The sequence below is a fragment of the Amphiprion ocellaris genome, chromosome 1 (genome assembly GCF_022539595.1).
Source record: "Amphiprion ocellaris isolate individual 3 ecotype Okinawa chromosome 1, ASM2253959v1, whole genome shotgun sequence".
Taxonomy (NCBI): Eukaryota; Metazoa; Chordata; class Actinopteri; family Pomacentridae; genus Amphiprion; species Amphiprion ocellaris.
In genome coordinates this window covers 23,089,318-23,113,565 of record NC_072766.1, presented here as the reverse complement: position 1 = coordinate 23,113,565, position 24,248 = coordinate 23,089,318, and the positions used below count along the sequence as shown (strand labels likewise).

The 24,248-nt window shown below is 40.1% G+C and overlaps 1 protein-coding gene across 1 annotated transcript in view; it reads left to right on the top strand.

The window, feature by feature from the left end:
* Positions 1-19,615, top strand: part of LOC111572241 (carbohydrate sulfotransferase 8) — a 126,000-nt gene extending 106,385 nt beyond the window's left edge. The window contains exons 2-3 of the mRNA XM_023275813.3: positions 12,213-12,250; positions 14,992-19,615. Of these exons, the coding sequence (XP_023131581.1) occupies positions 12,213-12,250; positions 14,992-16,254 (1,301 nt within the window). The 3' untranslated portion in view covers positions 16,255-19,615. The remainder of the gene's footprint in view (positions 1-12,212; positions 12,251-14,991) is intronic.
* Positions 19,616-24,248: the final 4,633 nt, after the last annotated feature.

The window sequence follows — 24,248 nt, the reverse complement described above, 5'->3', positions numbered from 1 at the left end:
ATCCAATTGTGTCTAGATGCATCTGCCCCACTGAGTTAAGTCCAATTAAAATCATCAGCAAGCTCCAACTCTGGCCAGCATTGGCTTGTTGTTCACAAGACCACTGTTTAGCCAAAATCATCATTTGCTATGGCTCCAGTCTGCTCTCCCACAGCCTCAGACACAAACAGCTCTGACAAAAGGCCAGATGTCTAGTTTGTATGATTAACCCGCTACTTCTTTAGCTAAACAACTTGTGAAATCTATTCCAGAAATCTCTGATTTGCCATTTTTCCTCCAATTCCAGCCGGACGCGTTAAATGTTGAGCTCTCTTCGTCAGTGTCACATTGACACGTAAATGCTATTCCAATTATTCTGCACCCTCTCTGCTCACTGTCAAATTACCAGCGCTCAGAGTAGAGCATGGCTCTCACTGCACCTCTCTGGCATTTTCCCTGACAGGGAGAAGAAAGGAGCCTGAGATAGCAGAACGAGGGAGGGCTTGAGGCTCAATGAGCATTTTAAATGCTGAAGCCAGGTAATCAGACAGAGTCAGGCTCAGACCAGGGGAGCACTGTGGGATCGAAGACATTTTGCCATGGATGGTTTTCAGCTGATTTTCCAAGGAAGGCTGTATTTTATGAATACCTGACCAGGTGCTTCACATACAAAGGGGAAAAAAAAGAAATTAAATGAAAAAAAAATGCCTGCACACTGAGTTCATGCTCCCTCAGAGGTTTATTCTGCAATGTTTTGCTGTCAGATGCTGCGTGTCAAACTCCTGTTTGTGACAGGGAGGCATTTTTTTTCACCTCTGCTTACTGGTGCAGCAGGCAGGAGGCAGCAATAAGCAGGGCAACATAATGCCGCTAGTTTGGATCTCTGCACTGGCAAAGTGTTGTGTGTAAATATATCAGTCATTTCAGGATGTTGCTGTGCAAGATATACAAAAATTCCACGAGTCTCTTAATTTTCAAAAGAAAGACCGTTTTTCAGGGGAAAAAATGCATAAATGGTGTGAGATTTAGCTACAGGTTTCAGACAATTTCTGATCACACCTACTGTCACTATCTGCCTCAGCATTGCTGCTTTTGTTCTTGTTTTGTTTCCTCCACAACAGCAATGGGCTGGCAGTCAGTAGCATGTAAGCTGCAGCAAAAACAAGTTGTGTTTCTTAAATGACACCTCAGCTCTGGGGACCTTGGGGCAACAGCCACCTGATGTGTGTAGGAGTTATTTCAGGCATAAGGGAGTGTCAGTCAGTGTGACAACCCTTTGCAGCAACCCTTACACACACACACACACACACACACACACACACACACACACACACACACTTCTCATTAGCACAGAGCTGTAGAGAGGTTGAGTAAGTGCTGCCCTGTTCAGATGTTCTCAAAGATTTCACTGCATGTCAGAGCCCAACCACACAGTACGCCGTGGGACTAGAGACCTCTGTTAAAAAAGAAAGAAAGAAAGAATGTGTGAAAGAAGGAAACTTCTATTACTATTCTTTCCATTGTTTTTATCGTGCAGGACTAAAGAAAGGGAGAAACCTGCAGTAGTTGCAGGAGTTGTAATGGTGTGAATGTTCTTGATGTGCTTATTGTTTGGTGCTATTTTTGTTGTTTTGGCTATCATGAATGTAGCTGGAGTGCAACGCTGAGGGCACACACAGGAGCAAGAGGAAATTATAGGCTGGAGACTGGAAGCCAGAGGTGATGCACTGGAAAGGAATAGAGTGGAGGGAAGAGAAGAGATAAGATGCTTTGGGGAGGATGGAGTAAAGGACCAGCATCTTGAGGGCGAAAGAATGATAATGGAGGCAAAGCAGAGGAAAACAGAGGTGAGACCAGAGGCTAGTATGAAGGAAACAGGAAAGTGCTTACGGCTAATCAGAAGTTTCTATGAAAGCCTGATATGGTGGGGTACTGGAGCCCAGAGGTGGGCTGGCAGGCATGTTAAGAATGCACGGCTTCAAGGCCTCTGACAAAGAACTAAGGTTTCTTTGAGGCACCAACCCAAGTGCAGATTCTGTTGGTCCCAACTCATGTTTGCTCATGACAGCTAATCAATCGGAGCTATTTGCACTTCAGTGTCCAAGACTCTCAACCTTGTTTCAGTCATCTATTTCTCTGAAGCGTCATTGCTCAGGAGGGTTAAATGTTACTTTTATTAGCACTATATAACTAAATGAATTGGTCCCAGGATTGAGGGGCCTTGTGATTTTATTCAAATCACTGCTTGTAGACCTGATTTACAAGGTTATGACCAACTCTGCATCCCACATGTTGACCTGCAATAAATAAGAACAGCCACTAAAACCACTGAAAAGTAAATTATCCAAATTCATTGCTAACCTAATGGAAAGACACTGCAGCTTATTATTACTATGAGGTGACACTTTCTAAACTATCTAAAGGTCTGGATGGATAAAACATGCACTGGATCATTATTCTCTATGTCTTTGCTAATAATTACACTTATATGACCAGTCATAGGGAAGATATTCTAGTTCAAATAGAGCTGAGGTGCGCTTAAAAATAACATTTATTTGACAGGATGGTTTACGACTTTGTAAAATGCGTGTGTTCTCTCCATGACTTTAATTTGTGTGAATCCACTGTATGTATCCTGTAAAATGCAAATCACATTGGAGGAGAATTTTTCAGAATGAAACTTTGTATTTTTAATGGAAACTTTGGTATTTTTTCAAGGTTTTATTACATTTTTAGTGCAAAAATAGCAGTTTTTGAAGGAATTGCTGTGTATAGGCCTCATGTGACTGTGTTTAAGAAGCATCCATCCATTATCTATACACCATTTCATCCTCATTAGGGTCACAGGGGGCTGGAGTCTATCCCAGCTGACTTAGGGTGAAAGCAGGGGACACCCTGGACAGATCACCAGTCTATCGCAGGGCTAAATTTAGAGACAAACAATCACACTCACATTCACACCTATGGATCATTTAGAATTACCAGTGAACCTTAGCATGTTTTTGGACTGTGGGAGGAAGTCAGAGTACCCAGAGAAAACCCACACATGCACAGGGAGAACATGCAAACTCCATACAGAAAGATCCCAGGCCCAGGCACGAACCAGGGATCTTCTAGCTGCAAGGCAAAAGTGCTAACCGCCAAGCCACTGTGCAGCCCCATTTAAGAAGCAAGATATCAATAATTATCAACACAGGAATCGAGATAGTGATTCAATGATTGCCCCCCTAGAGAAATTTTAATCCTCTTTCTGCGTGTCCATGTGATCGACTGACATGCACTACAGGCAGAAGGTGAATGCTGAATCTGTTGATTTATCAGTGTGTTGAGGCGATCCCCTAACTATTCACTTAGTATTCAGACGCGGTCCCTGTGCTTTACTCACATGTCTGGACTCATCAGTCCCAGCTGTAATCAGTAGTGCTCTGACAGGAAAACAAGGGGTGTGTGGGAGAACGTGAAGCTAACTCAAATGAGAGGCCAACGTAAACAGTGACAGGGCCAATTCCAGTTCCCAATCTCACTGCAAATAGAGGTGAACATGGGGGCACAGAGGCTTAACGAAGAAATAGTAGCATCTGATCACAGCACCTCAGCGCACCACCAGTGTACCAACAGGTCATGATAAAAGGATTTGGCATTGACTTTAATCCAGAAGAAATGAAAAATTGTGGTGGAAAAAAACCTAAAAGAGGTCATCAAAAAACTCATTTAATCCCTCCCAAAGCCAGTGTACAAAGCTTTAAATGGCTTTGTAAAGAAAAAGAAAAAAAAAATTTAAATACAGCAGGGCTACACAATTATGTTTCTGAATTCTTTTGTTTGTTTGAAGTGTGCAGTCAAAGCTAGCACCCTTTCTTCAACAAAAGCCATCAGGTTGCTCTGAAATCAAAGACAAAATGTGGTGGATGATAAAAACTGGAGAGCAACACAATTCCCCCGCCTTTTTTATCCAATTTTAGACCAGCATGTCTTTTTTAGTTGCTATGGCTTTCAGCAAATGATATAATCTCTTCAACATTTGTGGTAATGAGATGCACAGGTTCTTCAGAGCAACTGCAGAAAAATTCAAACAGGTATAGTCTTGTTTAACTGAATCAGGTAGCATTTATTAGTATCTGGTCCCCTTCTGGTAAACTCAGCCCTAATTTCAGCACCAGGAACTGTCCACAGTCCAACAGTGTGAGGAAACACTGTCCTCAACCATTTTAACTGATGTACCCAAAACAGATGAATTTGCAACTTCTCAAGTCTTTTGGAGCTCTCATTTGCTGTGTATTTATTTATTTGAATGTAACATAGTGTGGATAAGGCAAATAAAGCTTTTGCTGATGCAGGCCCTCCTGTACGTGATTGTCCTGTATAAGCAGGAGGGAGGGAGAGGGAGTAGAGTGGCAGTCGAGAGAGTAGTCGGTCTGGAGTACAATTGTGCATGTTTTCCATGTGAGGCCAGGAGGTTATTACAAGCAAATGGGAGTGGAGAGAGCAATCAGTTGAACAGCTGTATGTCAAATTTTAGGAATTTGTTTATGTTTGTGATACAGAGCTCGGAGCAAATACCTTCATAATACATGACTGCTGATTCTGTGGTATTGCAGGAACATTTGTGGCTGTACTGTGGTTTTTTTATTTACAGATGACTGAAATCTACACTTGCTGATTTTGATGGCATGTTAGTTGTAAATGAGGTCACTGTCCAAGGTGATTCCAATATATGGATGATGGGAAATGGGTTTCTGGTGTAGGGGAGCTGATCAGCATTGCCTTTGTTTCAGAGACCTTGAGGTACAAGAAGGAAAGAAAAGCCAATAATTGATTTCTTGATAGGCCACAGCAGAGTTAATGAGGACTCATGAATGGGTGTGTCAGCTACGTATTTTAAATACTTTGTGACAGAAGGTGTGCTGGTAGAATCACCACACATGGCACAGAACATAGACTGAAGACAACGAGCTCTTTGCAGCAGGATTATGAGTTGTGATGTCCAATAAAGGGTGAGGAAAAAGTGATTTTAAGCCTAATTGCTTTTGTCAAAGGCCCACAGAGGTGCATATAAAATCAGGACATAGCAACTTTGATGTCACCCATCTGTGGTCTACCGTTTTGAAGCCTTGAATTTGGAATTTGTCCGTCAAGATCTTGCTCTTTTAAAACTAGATGTAATGTGTGATGGATGGAAATGACTGACATCCTGAGGATACTATGCTTAGTGATATGATAGCGACCTGTCAATTACACAGTAGCCCCGCCCTAAAACATACAATACTCTATTGTCTATTGATGTCTAAAAGGGACATAATTTACAAAATGAACGTCATTGTGTATGCAAAGTCTTTAAACTGGTGACTGAGACCATAAACGTATTAGGAAAATGCTTACTGAGGTAGCAGATCAAGAAAGAAATAGGACCATTTTCTCATAGATTTCTGTACAGTCAGACTTCTTTTTGCAACCAGAAGAGTTGCCCCCTGCTGGTTGTTATAAAGAACTCAGTAAAGATACTTCCACGCTGGCTTCACTTTTCAGAGCCGGAGGCAACATCCATCTCTAATCTACAGTCTATGGGAGGGCCAGAATTTTTATTTTCATTTACCTATGTCAAACTATTATACGTGCTATTTTCACAGTCTACATCCTTCTCAGATTACTTTGTTGACAGTGCTGTCTGTAAAGTTTGTCAGAACCGGTGCTCTCTACACAGTGTGTTTCCTTCTCTTCCCCTTTGGATAGTTGACTCAGTACTCAGGCTATAAATACAAGAGAACACATCACTCCTCTCTTTTCCTCATCTGAATCCTTTTCTTTATCTAGTTGTGCTTGTGCAAGTTCCAGGACAGCGCAGAGCTGCTCTGCCTGCAGATTTCACTGTCTGAAAAAATTTCAGGCTTCTAAACTGAAAAGCTTTACAAAATCTCCCTCTGCTGTATATTTATTGTATCCCATTGGCTTCCCATTGTCATCAGCAAGGGAGTTCACAAAGGCAGTGCTTCAGTGTGTGTGTACTCTGTGCCTATAGGTCAAGTGCTGTAAAGCAGCTAAATAAGATATGTGCCAATTAAAGCCTCTTGCACCTTGTCTCGGCAGAGATAATTCACTTAACCCTGAGCTCGCAGATGGCAGGTAGAATTTGTTTACACATCCCTCCTCTTGCAAGCTGCCAGGCCTGTCCTCTACGTGGTTTTATGACAAGTCGCCTCCCACCAAACCCCCACGTACAGCTCACTGAGTCTCTGTTTCCATGGAAATCTGCCTGAGCAAGCCTTTGCATCTCCTAACCTTGAAAGTACCAAAACTAGGATCAGCTCTGAGAATATGCTGTTGTCAAAAGCATTTGTCATGACAGTAATCAGTGCCATATTTGATACCCCCTTTCAGCAGTTTCCTATCATCCTAGTTCATTATTTCCCCTCCTGCTGTGTGCCATGCCCAAGGTATCAGCATGAGAAAAGAATTTCGAGATTGCGTAGAAAGAGAAGCCGAAGACTGGAGCAAATTAAAACATGAGGCAGATTATTATAGCTACCTACATTATAGCCCCACAGAGGCAGCTTCTCTTTATCATTAAATGCAGTATCACAATGTTTTGGCTCCCTTTGAAAGGTTTTTTTCCCAAAGCGCTGCAATATGTCAATTTTGAGTGGAAAAAAACAAAAAAATCCCCTTGCTTCAATTTCATCATTTAATTACTCTAAGAAAAAAGGATCCTGTCTGTAATACTGAGTTTAAAAGCAGTATAATATGTAGCCCCGAGGTGTCAGACTTTTCAAATGATCATTACATAATTTTTTGAATCAAATATTCTTAAACATTTTAAATCTATCTTGGTAAAAAAAAAAGTACCTTTAATGTAGCATGCTGCTTCATAATGCTGCATATTTAACCCATTCATAAACTCATACTTAGGATCAAAGTGATAATACATGTGTGTTGCCTCAGAGCAGAGAGAAGTGCTCTGAAAGTAATGCAAAGGTGTTAATACTGCGCCACTGCCTCACATTATAAATAGTCTTCTGCTGAGCTCAGTTTTTTTTTCTCACTGAACGTTGATGTAGTTTTTGTAGGCTTAGCCTGTGCTCTGCCACAAACAATTATGAACCAAACCATGTGTTATTTATGGTGTGTGGATGCCACAATGATTAAATGCAAAAGAAGGATTGCAGTAAGTGTCCTCTTTTTCATTTGAATTTCAAGCAATAAAAGAGCACATCCCTGATGATATACACACTCACCCAACAGCTGACCTTGACGTGAGGTCAGAGGTGGAAGGGGAAGCCCACATGTGGCATTGTGAACATCATGTAATTTATGGATTTCACTAACTCTGTAAATCCTTGTGCAGTCCCTCCGAGGTGCACTAAAGAGAATTGTGCTGAGGAGGTCACACAAATGTTGTGATTGGTTTTAGGAGGGCAGATCAAGAGGGAGGTGAAAACATAGCACTGGTTAGGAAGCTAGTGTTTCTAAAATTAGAATCTTGTTGTTGTTGTTTTAAATCAATACACGATGGTGATATTTTATTCAAAGCTACAACATGCAGCTCTTATCTTTACTAAACAAAATGTAATCATGCAGTTATTGTCAGCATCTCACATCACACATCCACTAATGTCATTCTTTCATTTCATTAATCTCTGGCTCTTTCAAATAAACATATTATAAATCAAAGCTACCAAAGGGGGATTCATCAGTTTTAAACAAACACAGTCATCACAGACCTTTAACCGCTTTTGGTTAGCACAAAGAATTGCAGCGACTTTGGCATCAGTCAAAAGGAAAAGCCTGAATCTACATCTCTTACCTGTGCTTGGAAACAAACAATACAGATGAAAAGGCATCATTAGGAGACAGAGCACTGATAAGAAATGTCAAATGAATACGACAGCTATCACCATGCAAAATGTAGCAATAATGAAGCTTCGTCATGTGGTCTCTGTAGAAGATATTTCAGCTTTGATACTATATAACTTTGGAAGACGACATATTTTCTGATACCAGTCTCTTGCTTATGTTGCTTCGCTCCACACCGGACTAGAAAGGTAGGAATTCCACTGACGGACAAGTCCTTGTTTAAAAAAATAGAGCAAAACATTTAAATTGTGTAAAGTTGTTCCCTCTCAGAAAACTAACACTAATTCTTTACGAGCTGCTCAGTGGTTTAACTAATCACAGTGAGTAATGTTTTGTATGCTGTATGTTTTGTGTGTAAATGGTTAATGTGCAGAGATTGTAGTAACTTGAAATGCAAGAAAATTGAAGCAGAGGAAAAAGTACAACATTTCCCTCTGAAATGTGGTGTAATATTAATATTAAGTAGCACAAAATAGACGATATTTCAATAAAGTACAAGTACATAAAAATTACACTGATGTTTGGCTCTTTTGTAGCTTAAAGATTAAGACACCAACCATGAATTGCAGCGATCACTGTTATTTCATTCAACTCTCTGAAAGCACAAACAGCCAAACAAAGCACTAGTACAGTACTACAGTAAATATGCTCCTCATGACTGTGCATTAGATGTAAATTGTGAAATGCAGAGTTTTCCTATATGTACTGGGATGGAGCCATTTGTGACTTTTTCAGATAAAGCAATTCAGATAATTTTGTAGAACATATCTGATTGACTGTGTGTGGGAGGATGTCATGTTTCCGATCAGTGGAAATAATGTGTGTCCTGGTTTTGCTTCATTTACAGTGCATCATCACTGACTGGATTAAAAATGTGTTCTTCATTCATTCCTATCCAAACCTGCTCTTTCCGCTGTAAACACCTAAGAATGTGTTTAATCCTTCAGTCCTTCTCTCACAAGCCAGTCTTCAGACAACAATATGCACAAATTTTAGAAGGTTTGTGTTTGGTCTTCAGAGAGTCTCTGCCAGCACATCTCTAATCTCAAATCACTGATTGCTCAACCATCATCTCCTCCTCCTCCCCAGCAGCTGCTCTCTCTCTGGCCCAGTCCTGGAGGATTTCAATACCAACTGAAACATCGTTTTTATCTCTCGCCACAACAAGTTAAAACATCAATAGACCAGAGCTCAAAGCCTAATACCTCCATTCTCAAGCGTTTTCCCTCTGATAAACCACACCAGCATGCCCGAGCCTTGTATTCCCACACAGAGTCAAGTGGAGGAGGAGCGTGTGTGCAGAGTGCAGGTGTGGGTGGTTTGTTGGGTAGAGAGGGGAGTGCAGCTGGTCGGGGTCACAGTGGCTCAGTGTGCTGAATGACTAATGAAAGGTTTATGGTGGCGCAGCATGACTGCCTAGTCTGAATAGCGGGCTGGAGAAGGACACGCCTCGTCTGGCTTCTAGCACCCTCCTGGCCTGTCTCTGGTTTGAAACAGGCATTTAACAAGTTCTCCCAGAACATGGGGCCACAGTCCTTCACTTAACAAGCTCATTATTTCACATTGTTTTTGTCCTTTGCTCCTCCTCAGCGGCAGTGGCAGGGAAAAAGATGATGTTTGATGTATGTGTCTGTTAGAGAGTTGTACAAGGATCTTTGAGAGGGAAGGATGATAATGGATCCGCTAATGATGTGGCCCTTGCTTATGTGGATCCTTGCAGTAATGCAGGGTCATCTGCATGAATATTCAAAGGCTTTATCTCTGAATGCGCTTTGGCCGCTCAAGGTTTTTATAAAGGGCAACAAAGGACGAGGCTCAAAAGCCGATTCTGCTTTTAAATCAGCTTCCATCATCAACGAAATTACAGTGAAATACCTGAGAATCAAAGCAAAACTTATGAGAGGCCTTCCTTCGATGCATGCTGTGAACAGCGTATTTTATGTTGATTTGTTTACTGGAACCCTTTAGAGCTTCAAAAGCAGAAATACCAGACTTTGACATTTAATACCGGGAGGTACAATCAATTTAAGCTTTATGGGTGACTATTTTCTTTCTATTACGGGATTTACAGCATTTCTGCTGAATCTCTATAGTTGCACTGCAAACAGTATTTTTTTTAAATGTGACAGTAAATAGTAGCAACAAATCTGGATGCAGTATAAACCTACAGAGCTTCTCAACCAACTCCAAATTAAACCATGCAAGAAATATTCCGATTATTTGCTATAACTTGTTGTAAAAAAATAAAAAAATAAATAAATAAATAATTCTACTGTAGCTACTACATTTGTATGTGGAATTACCAGGACGCATTTTCTGCAAATTTAGAGGATGAAGCTTCACTCTTAACAATTTATCACTGTTTCACTGCACAGCAGTGAAAATCAATAGCATAGTTATACTGAGTAGAATTGACTGAGTGTGAAATTGCAATCAAACAGCAACTATTAGCCTCAACCAAATAGATAGTACAGAGATAAATGATGTTTACAAATCCCATTGAAATTCAGTTTACATTGTTATATTACTTGTTTCGGTTACACTCTGTCATGGAAAAACGGTCCTCTCATGAAATGTAATTTTGGATCCCCACTTGAGAGAGAATGGCATTTTCAGAGCCAGAATTCAGACCTTGTTTGTAACAGAGTTTTAAGCCTAGATTTGTCAAATCAAATCAAGCCATGTCAGATTCATTTTCAAAATAGCTTTAACATGACACCTGAGTACTGATCAGGACAAATTATGTGTCCCATATGCTAAGATCAGTCCTCTAGGCTTGAATCTAATTTAGCCATGTCACATTTTTATTTTTTCTGATTCTCATGCTTTTCCTCTTTGTAGAACATAGGATATAAATACAGCTCAAACATTTAAAAAAAATGCATCATCAGCACATATTTTTTATCCTGAATTCTGTCAATGATCCAACAGAATGACACCATAATAGGTTTATATTTTATTCAGCCTGACTGTACAACATAGAATAGTAAAGTAAGACAGTACTGACATCAACAGCCATGACAAACTTGTAACAACTTCCAGACAAACACCTCTTAGAGGAAACCAATTAAACCTCTGGAGATTTCAATTACCTCTCTGATGCCGTTTTCAAGATCAATAACCAAGCATGTGTCTTGACAAGATGGTCAGGGCTACAAGCGGCCGGCGCCACTTCATCAGTTTACAACAGCAGACAGTTACAGCTATTGCTACGCTTGGATGCATTCGCCTGGCAATGATATATGTGTGTGTGTTGTGATAAATATTCATGTGTTTAATGTTCGGCAGTGTAAATTCAAAATCAAAGATGCACAACCTACATGAGCTGTCATTAGGGTTAGGAGATCAAATAACCAGACAGCACCCAAACAAGATCAGAAAATGTCACATGCCACCTCCTTAGCACTCTCCTCGTCTTTCTTCCCCCCTTTGCCTCATCCTCCAATGTCTTGTTCGGAACAATGAAGATGAAGATTTAACACACAGAGCCAGACAGCAACAGAAAGCTCTCTAGCACATACTAATCTGAAACAACACTGCATCTGGGCAACATGTTTTATTCGTTCCCCAGTGAAGCGTGTTTAAGTGTGAGATGGGGCTCTGCACATCTCATCACTTAGGGAAGGTTGTGGCCTGCATCTACAGCCTCCGCCTCCCCCCTCGTGCAGGTTCCTATCACTTCCACCCTCAAATTGGAAGTGACAAGCCACTCAGGCAGAGGTGTCTTTGCTCTCCCCATCAGCAGCCATGCAGCCCCATTCAGAGCTGTCAACCTGATTACGTATCAGCGAGATGGGGGGACTTAAGGAAAGGAGATGTCCAGCTGGAGACAGACCACTAAACACATCGTCTGTCCTGCTGCTGCACACCTGCCAATACACAAACCACCTGTCCCCAAGGCTGCCACAAAACCAATCTGTATGTCTCCATCACTCTTCTACTGTCCTCAGCAAACTACATCTCACAGTTAGTTTGTCTTTTATTCTTACTTCTGGTTAGCAAACTACATCTTTTTTTAAACTTCCATTATTTCTCTTCTCTGTTTGTTGTTTCTCTCAGTTCAATTTCTTTCTTTATTCATTTGTTGGTTCCCCTCTCTTGTCTCATCTTCTTTGCTTACTATTGGGATCATGACTCATTTACCAACTTTTCATTCATGTGGCAGCTCATTACACAGATTGAGCTACCTGTCTTCACTCTGGGGACTAGTCGATTCCTGGGCGTTTGCAGGGGATCCAAAGGAGATGTTCAGAGTGATAGGAAGCATAGAATTATTGGAGCCTCTGATGTATTGGAGGCATCTAACTCTCTCCCACAAGGACAAAAATACATGTTGTTTAGTTAAGTGCTGATTTTCTTGTCTCTGTTCTCTTCTCTCTCCCCAGGCGTGAAGCTTGGAAGCACTCCACGGCAGTCCAGAGAGGTACGTGCTTGCTCCATTTCTCCCAAAACACAGACACACAGGTTGACCCTACCTGTTATCTATTGCTAAAAAGTGATTGTCAGCCTTGTACCTCTCAGCGTGTCTGATAGCATCAGGGTAGGAAGGCTGACCTCACACTGTGCGTTCAGTCAGTCAGACTGAGGCTGAGTTTAGTGAGTAAACGATCCCACTTGAACCAGGCCTGGTTCCTCCGGGTATGATCACACCTGGAGCTTGTTTCCCTTCCACGGTGCAAGCTTTTTGACTTATATTTATGCTTTTTTCTTAAGTTTACATCAGTCATAGAGTGACAAGAGAGAGTATTACGTCTGATTTTCTTCTTGATCTAAGTCACAGGTATAAACAAACCTATGTATTTACGTTAATGACATAAAAAGAGTCATAATTCATTTGGATTTAATAACTGGTCAAACCTCATTCACCACCAACGACCTCGGACAAGTTTTTCTCATACCTGCAGATCCAGAATTTTTGAGAACTATTCTTTACAGAGCTGCCTCAGCTGAGCTACATTCTTAGGATGTCTCATGTGAACAGATCTCTTGAGATTCCACAGCATCCCTGCTGGGTTTGTCTTTTCTCTGCTTGGGCGAGTCCAAAAGGTGAACTTTCTTGTTGTTTTTTGCTGTGTTTGAAGTAACAGATGATGTTTAGTTGCATGTTGTTGCATGCTGCTGTTGCATCATCCGACTTCAACTGAACTTCAGCTGGCAGACAGCCTGATACGATCTGTACGATACGTTGATAAACTTGGGGATTCATTTTCCCTGTGAGGATGGTTAGCTGTTCAGACCCTGAGGCAGCAAAGTTAACCCAAATCATGATGCTTCCTCCATCATGCTTCACCTTTGGAAAGATGCTTTGATGTTTTCACATGTAACGCTGTCTGTTTTTGCCAAACAATTCCACATTTGTTACATCAGTCAACAAAACATTTTCCCAGTAGTATAGTGGAGTATCAAGGTGTTCTTTGGAAAACTTAAAATATAGAATGATGTTTTCTTTGGAGAGCAGCAGCTCCTTCTCTGGTTTCCTACCATTGACATGATGCCTGTGCAATGATTTAAGCCTGTTGAACACGTGAACAGAGTCTATCATTCTTTAAGCCTTTAGCCGTTAGTCTTTTTTCCCTTACTTAGTGTTCTGTGTTGTATTTTTGGCAGCACCTCCACTGGATACTCACTTCCAGGAAGAGCAGCCACATTACAAAATTATCTGTGCGCGCATATAATTAACTTAACTGATCAAGATTTCAACTCGTGAGTCCTTGTGCAACTCTTTCTTGCCTTCTACCTCATAAATTTTCCGAGATCTTATTTTTCTGTGCAGCATGATTCACATTAGCAGATGTTCATTGTGAATATCAAACTCAAAAACACAGTGTTTTATAAGTCAAAGTGTCTCTAACCTACACCTCCAGTGTTTTTCACATACTTCTTCATCTACACTGTGAATGTTTAAATAATATGTTGAAAATAAAACTTAACAATGCAATATCATTCGTTAAAACTGATTGCATTTGTTCAAGATCTGCTTGTGTTTTCAGACAAAATGCAAATGTTATTCAGACAAACCAAAAAGGTTGACTTATTTTTTTCTTGCCAATGTAAGAAAAGCCAGTCACATGGATTTATAAGAAGCTTATTTTTCTTTAATTAGGCATTTCATGAATTGATAACTACCAGATAAGAAAAATGACCTGTGATAATTCATCCCTGTGTATCCACGCTTTACATTTTGAGGTCAGATTCTATATTTTAAACCGTTAATTGCAAGTTGAAAAGGAATAAATCATCCTCTCGAATGAAACAAAAATAAACCTCCAAGGTCTGAACAAATAAATACAGTCTAAAAATGTCTGCTAAATTGTCATGCATCATTATGAAGGTCTTTGAAGCATCTTTATCATTCTATGAGCTACAAGGTTCATGTAACCCACTCCAAGACAATCCATCAACTATTTTTTTTTTAATGTCAGACATGCGGTATGTTCTCTCAACTGACCCCTGGTTACTCTGTTCCCTGCTGTGATCATCAGCACCAGTGAGAAACTTACATGAGTGCAAACCCTGAGGAACGTGATGTCTGGTGTATAGGTTTCTGCCTCACACTCGCCTTGCACATTAAACAGACAAGGAGGAACCACTCCTCTTTTTTCCCTTACAGATGTCCCTGCAGATGAAAGAATATGGCTATTTAAGTCAGGAGGGGGATGAACCAAGATTCATGATGGTCTCATCACCTTATCTGTTGTAAAATTAAAATTATACATCCAGTCCATTGGCTTTATGATGCCATTACAGCATTTAATTGAAATAAAATGTCAGAATGCCTGATGGCCTTGGGCATCATCTGATGGTAATCAGGCAGTAGATGATTCTAATTTAGATTCCCCATTAAGTGTTTATAAGACATTTATATGGCATTACAGCGCAGTTTATTGATAGGTCATGGATGGCATTGGGCAGTGTGTGACATTTGCCTTAAACAAAGTTAGACCTTTGTTTAAGGTGTGGTGAAACAGCACCACCAAGTGGCCTGTTTGAGAAAGAAACGTGAAGTAAATTTCTGGTAGTGAAGCTCAGATTTACTACAACATTCAGCAGGAATCAGAAATATCTTATTTTTGCGTATATATCCACGAAGAAATACATTGCTTGTTTGATCTAAACAAAGATCTTCTACTTTTAACTTCGACCCATATTGTCATTGTTTTACAGACTCTTTCTACTCAAGACCGTGAGAGAGGCAAGTCTGACAACTATCAGGAGCTCCAAGCAGCAGAAGGTCTCCTGTCCAGCCCAATCCCTCCAATGCAGTTCCCTCACTTCGAGAAGAGCAGACAGACAGCCACCCCTGGGTCTCGGGAGCAGGACATTGGCTCTCTTCATGTCTCCAAAAGACAACGCAAACTACTAAAAACAAGTCCCCCGATCCACAACACCAAAAATAATGTTTCCTCATCCTCCTTGACCTCAGTTTCCTCTTCATCCTCAGTTTCCTCCTCATCCTCGGTTTCCTCCTCATCCTCGGTTTCCTCCTCATCCTCAGTTTCCTCCTCATCCTCAGTTTCCTCCTCATCCTCAGTTTCCTCCTCATCCTCAATTTTCTCCTCCTGTGCCTCAGGCTCTTTTTCCCCTGAGAGCTGGAAAAAGCTCTCCAGTGTCCTAGAAGCTCGCCAGCAACTGATGAAGGAGATCTGTGCCAAGTACAAAAGCAGCATTTCGAAGACCATCACACGCCATCATGTGAAACATCTCTTTGTGGAGGACAGGTACAAGCTGTTGTACTGCCAGGTGCCCAAGGCAGGCTGCTCCAACTGGAAGAGAACGCTGATGGTACTGGCTGGCCAGGCCTCCAATACTCAGAGCATTAAACATGATACTGTCCACTATGGAGACCATCTAAAGAAGCTGGATAGTTTTGATCGACAGGGAATCATGCACCGTCTGGAAACCTACACAAAAGTCATGTTTGTCCGTGAGCCCTTGGAGAGAATGGTGTCAGCCTACAGGGATAAGTTTGAGAATCCTAACAACTACTACCACTCCCTGTTTGGGAAACCCATCATCTCCAAATACAGGGTGAACCCGTCTTGGGCAGCTCTGAAGACAGGCAATGGAGTCACATTCAAGGAATTTGTCCAGTACCTGCTAGATGTCCACCGGCCTGTCGGGATGGACATCCACTGGGAGCAGGCAAACCAGCTGTGCAACCCCTGCCTCATAGACTATGACTTCATCGGCAAGTTTGAGAACATGGAGGAAGAGTCCAACTTTCTCCTGCGATTGGCTGGAGCTCCACCCAACCTCACACTGCCCAGTTTTAAAGATAGGAACCCAAGTGACAAGAGGACCTCAATGCAGATAACAGAAAAATACTTTTCACAGGTCAGCACGTTGGAGAGACAGCGAGTATATGACTTCTACTACATGGACTATCTGATGTTTAACTACTCCAAGCCTTTTAAAGATTTATATTAACTGACTCTTGTCATGATTCTTGAATCACAGTCACATTCCACTTCGTCTACATCTCTACCATGATAGTAATCTTAACAAAAAGAGGCTCACTCACTTGCTTACATGGCTCTTTGCATTTAGACAGAGGAATCAGAGGGGCCACACTTCCTCTGAATTTCACAAAAGCTGCTTTTTATTACCTTTTCACCAGCTTATCTTCATTTTTAGACAACTGTGGGATAAAACAATTCATGTGCTGTTGAATTAAATACTCTAAATTGTCCTGAAATGCAAGGTACTTATTCACTACTAGCAAATGGTGAGGTAGATTTCAAAGTCATAACGGTTAAGCTTCTAAAAACGTTTATTGTTGTTCAACAGGCTTTAAATTATGCCTTACTGTGAGTCAAATAGCATTTGCAAATGCAGTTTATGGTTTGATTGAACTTAGACACCACATTTTAATAAGGTTTCATTCACATTCCCAAATTTGAAAGGGATCTCTGTATGCAGTACAGAATATTATCTGCGCCTCTTTGGAATAGCATGATATGTATACATATAACAGCTTTAATCCTTGGTTGATCTCATTTTGTTCAAATTAGCTCTATTGTCTTAATTTTAAATATCCGCATTTACTATTTGACTCCCAGTAGGTCAGGCATCAGTATACCTCTATGTATCAGTGCATACTAATACAGATATTTCATGTGAATGGCTTTACTAATATAAACCATAACAAAATGAAACACTATATAACTAGTATAATGTGTCAAGTGCTGCCCACTCAGAAGCTGTGTGCACTTATTGTAGCATTTTTATACTTCTAACTTTGTGGGTTAGGTTTGTGCTTTAGTCTAACATAAACATGTGCAGTAGGTCCTTCATCACTAGAGTTATTTACTTGGGCTGTTCAGCGCAGGGTGTACAGGTACTAGCAGGGTACAAAATGTTGCTGCCAATAAATCTTATGTCTGTTACTGTTACAGACTTTCAGATCACTCAGCTGCTCTTGATAGCACTGGAAAGCAAATAAGCAAAAGTCGACAGGTTCAAAATACACAAAACAGATGTTTAGGTTTCAAAAATGTATGATTTGGACTTACCAGCAGGAAGAGAAAAAGAGCATGCCCAAACCTGTCCATCTGCCACATTAAAGACCTCCCTGAACAGCTTTCACTTACAGATCTCACACTGTCAGTAACTCTCCCCTTTGTACAAGTATCACATCTATTCTATACCACCATATAGGCTTTTTTCTGACTCTACTGTGTAAAATTGTACAATGGGCATTCAGATGACTATATATTTTTGTATGTATTTCTAAAATATATATATTCAGTGCTTCTTGGTGAAGGTATGTTTATTTCCTTTTTGATGTCACTTACCGTTCTTTCAGTAATACCAGTGTAGAGTGTTGTGTAACTGAAGAGTTTCTTTCCAAAAGCAAAATATCCACCAGCTGAAAACCACAAGAAAACTCAAGAAACTAAATGACAGCAAAAATTTGATGTACCACTCATTGATGAATTGTTTCCACTTGGTGCTTTGGAGGTAGCGAAAGAGTTCAACCGATGAAAATGGATATATATAATTTTGGAAATTAGCTCTTTGATTACTTATCCCTGATCTTTTTGGACTCTTAATAGGATAATAGACCCTGTATAGAAGAGCTGCATTTCACCTAGTTACCTATCCTGGCTAAGGACATTTTTACCCATAGCAACAAGCTGTGTGTATGTGTGTGTGTGTGTGGCACTGAATAAGCTCTTTAGATGTTTTAAAATCTTTTTTCCTGAATCTTTTTAAAGCATAGAGTATATACACACACTGCTAAAAAAATAAATAAATAAATAATAAAAACACTGCAGCCACAATATCCCAGACTGCTATACTCCCAAACGTAACATTCAACTGGCAAGTCATGAAGCAATTTTTGCATAAGTATGTCTTGATGCAGGTCAGACCACTTAACAACGTGCACTAATAGAACCTGCACAGATATTGGCGGTTGTTAGGGCCTAAGCATTCAGAAATTGTTAAATTAGGGACCAATACAATGAGAATCAGCATGTCTATGATACCTCATAATATGAGGTAAAAAGAAATTGAGCCTCTGATCAGACTAATGGTATAATGTAAATCTTCAGTTGGCTGAATTGAGACTCCAGATAAGGTCTTTCAATACAAAAATTAAGTAAACAGTTCAGCCACTGCATTAAAACTGCCTGCCTTACATTATGCAGGCTCACCGTAGCTCTGACCCATTGGACCATGGACACAGGACCTCTGGGGGTGTCCTGTTGTGTCAAGCACCATTGGATCCTTTCATTCCTCTGGGTTGCAGGGTGGGGCCTCCATGTTTCGGACAGTGCATCCTGGTCAGTCTGGGCACTCTGAAGGCTTTGGGCTCTTGGTTATGTTCCTTGAGCAGTTTTGATGTTGTGGCAAGGTGCACTGTCCGTTTTCATTGGTGGCTGGTACATGTCAAAGTACATCCACATGAACACCAGAAGCCACCGTTTCCTAGCAGGACTTCACATCGTAATAATAGTATCAGTTATGGTGGTTGGTGCTTTAATGTTGTGGCTGATGGGTGTAAAACACCTTTTCTTGCAGTTTACTGTAGTGACAAAAACATACTAGGGCAATAAAGAAGTGGTTAAATATGATGACAAAAAAAAACACCTTCAATAAACAAAACACAAAGTAGAAGAAAAAAACTCAAAGTCGGTCTTTGTTGATGGGAGTAAAGATTCATTTGATCTATTGTGGTGCTGGAAACAACCTATGGCCTCCTATAAACTAGTAGTCATGATTCACCTATATGTTTTGCAGCTCACTGGAAAAGTGTTTTATGTTAACAAAATGATTTTCTAAAGAGATGTATTTGCCTATGGGAAAAGGGAAATCCATATTATTTAAATCTATACACGCTATAACAATTTTGATGGTATTATCCTTTCGCAGTGATGGTATTTGTATGAACGTTTGTCAGTATAGTGTTGGCTTCTGCAATTCCAAAATCTAACCTTTGTTTAGGTTGTGGTCAGATTCTATGTAGGTGTAGCCAATCTCTGCCCAAATCAGCTACTGCATTATGATGAGTATATACTCTTGCAAATACTGTCAGTCCCTGCCCCACCAGCTACTAAAGTTTTTTGGTATATGGGTGTAAGGACAGATTTATCAAAAGCATAATTACAGTAACAAGTGAATGTATAACAGTTTACCGTTGGTGCAAAAGTGTATAAAAGATGATCTTAAGCCCTTTGCCTTATTTTACACTGCCAATCAAATGGTGTATTTCAGGAAGACATTTTTCAGGTGGTTATTTCTGGCTGATGAGTGTCTACTAATAAATTGTCTTTTAGCATTTTCACAGTGTTTACAACCTTTTTTCATGCATTCATGTTGTTTGTTTTTCTCAGCTGTTCAAACTTTGGAGAAAACTTTGGCTGCATATTTGGGACATCCCTAAATTCATTTTGGTTTTGAATACATTTAAACTGTCTGTCTGCAACCACTCTTACAAATCAGAAGAGCTGCATTTAGGCACAGAAGTGCTCTGAGCTAAATGCGAATGTCAGCATGCTAACACTACAGTGTCAGAGTTAACAGTGCTTACCAGGCTTATCTTTTTAGATTAACATTTTAGCATATGAATGTTTGTGCAGCTGATAATACTGGGAATGTGGTTAACTTTAGTCATAAACCAATGTATTGGAAAAGTTTCAAATCTGGTGCTAGACTCACTAAATGATCCTGTCAGGAACATGAATGTCTGTTGTTAAAAAATATCATAGCATTATATTCATCTCAGCAGTTGTTCAGACATTTCAATCAATGTCAGAATTGCCAACCTGATGGTGGTGAAGAAGTCTTAGGACTGACAGGAGACCAACAAAGTCAGTATAATATGTGACTTGTAATGCAAGAACATTTTTGTAATCTTAAGTCTTGTTCACAAGCACACGGGTATTTTTTTTAAAATGCAGATTTTTCTGTGCATATTGATATTCTTCCTCAAGTAACTGTTTTGTGGTCACGATAGACGGTTGTGTAATTTGTAGCTCTTCGCAGAACCTTGCAAAGTTAAAAGTGCAGACTTTATAGGTCACTGAAAACATCCTTTTAGGAAAAATCCATCCAAGGTGAAGATTTTCAAGAAGTGTGTTTGCTGTGTTGACACTTTTGAAAACACTGATGCAGAACTCTGAGTCTTATCATTAGGCGGTTCATTACTCCTCTATCACATTACTGCAACCCTCTGCTTCATGTTTATGCTGGCGTCCACATGCCCAGCTTACATGAATGGTTGTGGAATATGTGATTTCAGGCATGCAGTAATTTAACAGGGATTATTTCTGAAAAGATTCTGAAACACTCATCTGGATATAGATCTTTTTCATTATATAATGCATTTTAAAATAAAATGATGAAGTGTTAGTTTAGCCTTACTTCTATTCTAATGTTTCTCTTACTGATTTCTGTGAGGTTTGTCCATGCAAGTGTACCAAGTCAAATTCACCAGACCTCACTTGACAAACTCATCTTAAATTGTTCATGTCATTTGATTATGCAAATGTGATCATTTGCATAATCAAATAAAACTTCTTCAGACAGAAATCACCAGATGAAGTCATTACAAGCTTAGAAGTGTCATATTAGAGGGACACTTTGTTGTTTAGAATATTTTGTAAATTAAAAAAAAAAAATACAGTTTCCAATGCTGTGACATCAGGAACAATGCTGCACTGCATGAAGCCGCTAGAGGCCAAATTGTCCTTCCAAAGCAAAGCAGGTTCATGCCTAATATGAGGAGTAGTCAAGGCCACAGCGACCTGTATAGATGAAATGGGAGAAGCTTCCCGACCTCTCCATAAATTTGTACAAGTAAAAAGCATCAGTGATGAAAACAGTGATATAGTAACAGAATAATAATTATCAATAATGTTTGTTTTATTTAACATAGGTATCATAGGTGAACTCAGTTTTATTTAGTTTAAGGTTTTCTTTTAGGTTACATTTATGTACATTTAGTTGGTACTGAAGCGAAAATTTAAAGTAGAAAAATAAACCGAGGTAATAAATTCTCTCAAATCATTCACATGAGCAAATCTATTCAAATGAGGGGTTCTTGCATGAGGCCTATTGCCAAGGACTGTAACTGTGTGTGCATAATTTAGTGCCATTCCATAGTAGATGCTGAGACACTGCACTGCAACATCCAGCTGTGCTGCATCACACTGTGCAGTACAGAAAAGTAGGTAAGTGAGAGCAAATACATTGTCATTTCAGCTGCATTAAACCACTGCGTAAGTGATCACAGAGAGTTTAATGAGGCTTCCCCTCTATGCTTTTCACTTCTTCTGTGTCTCAATAACTACAAGCAAGAGAAACTAGACAAAAACAAAATGCATCAAGTAGATTTAGTTTCAAGTCTGGTCTTTGTGTATCAGGATAGTGAAACAGGGAAAAGAAGCATGTCAATTAAAGAATATTCAGACTCCGTATTCACATCCACCAGAACCTGTGTACATCAGTAGTAACTGATGGTAATAGAGGAAAAAAGTCAGTCATTTTCAGGGATCAAAATGGGTGCAAATGGTAATCCATCCAGTAGTTATCATTGTTAACAATGGTGAAACAATCAGTCAACAGTACAACAGTGTCTTTGCCTGAAACAAGAAGAACAGTGCTAATCATTCAATCCACACAGTGTAATTGTATTACTGCACCTCCCTTCCTGTCCTGATTCTTTTTCAGCATTTGGTTTCACTGAGAGCACGTTGTTATTCAGCTCAGACCTGATATGTATGCATACAGCCAACTAGTGCAACCACAGCCTGCTTCTGCTTTCTCACTGTAGCTTTGCAGGATTTAACTATTACGCCAAACAAATCTAGCAGCTGTGTTTCACTGTGGTCGACTGCAGGTACCGTTCTTTTTGCCTCCTGCTTTGAGGGTGCAAGAAAGGAGCTCTAAAAAACAGGTAAGGTTTAAGGTGGATTTTCCTTTTACTTACGTAGAAGTCATATAAAATATAATTTTTATTGTTTTTACTCAAGCACATACTTAAAAGTTGAATTTCACAATTTCGACCTGCTAGAAACTGCAACTACAAATTCATTCAAGAGTTGATATTACATCAGCTGTAACATGTGCTTTAAAAGAACAGAAAAAAAGCAAAGGACTTATGGATAATGCAGACAGACATTCTTCAGATTTAGTTTACATAAGCAATATATTCCAACACTAGGAAAACTGAGGTTTTCCAGGGAATGAGTGAAATCAGAATGGGACTTTACATGCACAAGAAAATACAAGCACGTTCCTCAAAAGCTCAAAAATCAAAAGACATCTTGATCTTTTTGTCTCTAGTGTTCATCAAATTAAATCCTACCCTTTAATTAGTCTTGTCTGTGTCCGTTAGTTCTGAGGATAGTCTCCCATAACCACAATAGTGGGCTTAGTCAAATATTTGCATTGCTTTGCTGGTTGATATTCACATAAACACAGGCCTGTTGAGCTTTCTTAACCCTTTAAGTGGTAAAATATGTTTGATCTCATTGTGAGTCAACAACAGATGGAAGTCATATTACAAATCCCTGAAGGTAAGTCCCCTTACATCACCTCACAAACCCACACATTTGGAAATAATGAACTTAAATGCACATTTTATGTCTAGAAGCAAAACTTTTCATTTTGAGATGTAAGTGCTTTCAAATTGGCGTTTTTATGCTTCCATCACCGGGCCGCTAAGTGCCCGTTCTGAGAGGAAGGATTTGTTGCATTTCCATTCTGTGATTAGATCAGAGTAGGTACCTTATGGTGCCTAAATGTACTGTAATTTGCATGATTCTCACACACTCTCACTAGATCTAAAAAGGGAGCTAAATCTGTCACAGCAGCATTTTTGTCATACCCGCATTTTGTCTTCCAGAATGACATTGTTGTAATAAAAACAAATAGCAGCCTTACTTCTTTTGTTGACGTGCTGGCATTTGTGCATGCGTGCGTGCGTGCGTGCGTGCGTGCGTGCGTGCGTGCGTGCGTGCGTGCGTGCGTGCGTGCGTGCGTGCGTGCGTGCGTGCGTGCGTGCGTGCGTGCGTGCGTGCGTGTGTGTGTTAAAGTGAGATTATGTGTATGCTTGTGAGGCAGATGAATATTGTAGCACAAATTGATCACTCTGTAGAGTTAGAAATTTGATTAAATGCTCAAGGCTGATTTCCGCAACAGCTCTTGTATAAGTCATGAGAGCACTTTGGGGGAAGTTAAAAGTGTGGAGAAAACAAAAGCCATCCATTTACCTCATTAGTGTGCGTGGAAAATCTTGACATGCTTTGAAGAGAACGTGCTTGTGTAGCTAAATCAGCTTAAGGGCCCAAAGCAGACATACAAGGGAGGCAACCAAACATCTTCCCAAAGTGATAAACAACCTCGCCTTGGTTGGAAGGACTGTAAAAAGAGACTTTGCTCCATTTTTCAAGTATTATTATTATAAGTTCCTCGGTTAATCTTCATGTTTGCCTTCCAGCCAGCATTAACATGGCTGATGACAGGCTTCTGCTGATTCTCTGACGACAAAGCTCCATCACACAAACACTCACATACACACACACACACACACACACACACACGTGTATAGTACAAAGACGTACACACTGCCGATTGTACAGATTCACACTGTCTACAATGGCAACAACTGCATCAGTGCCTCTGCAAAATCTCCCATGTGCTCACAGAACAAAACCAATTTGAGAGGTTGAGCTCTCGGTTCAGTGGGGCGACATTTGAGAAGCAGAACGTTTCTTCAAATACAAAACTTTGCTGATTCACATGCATGCCAGGTTAATTCTCCCTCTTTCGCATGAAATCCCTGTTTGTTTTGGCAATGCGTTGCAGCGCGCTCCAGACACATCTCTCCGTGATATAAACCTCATTAAAATGATTTGCTCGAGCTCTGTTATTAATCAAGCAAAGCAAAATGACAAGTGGGAAATAATTTTACG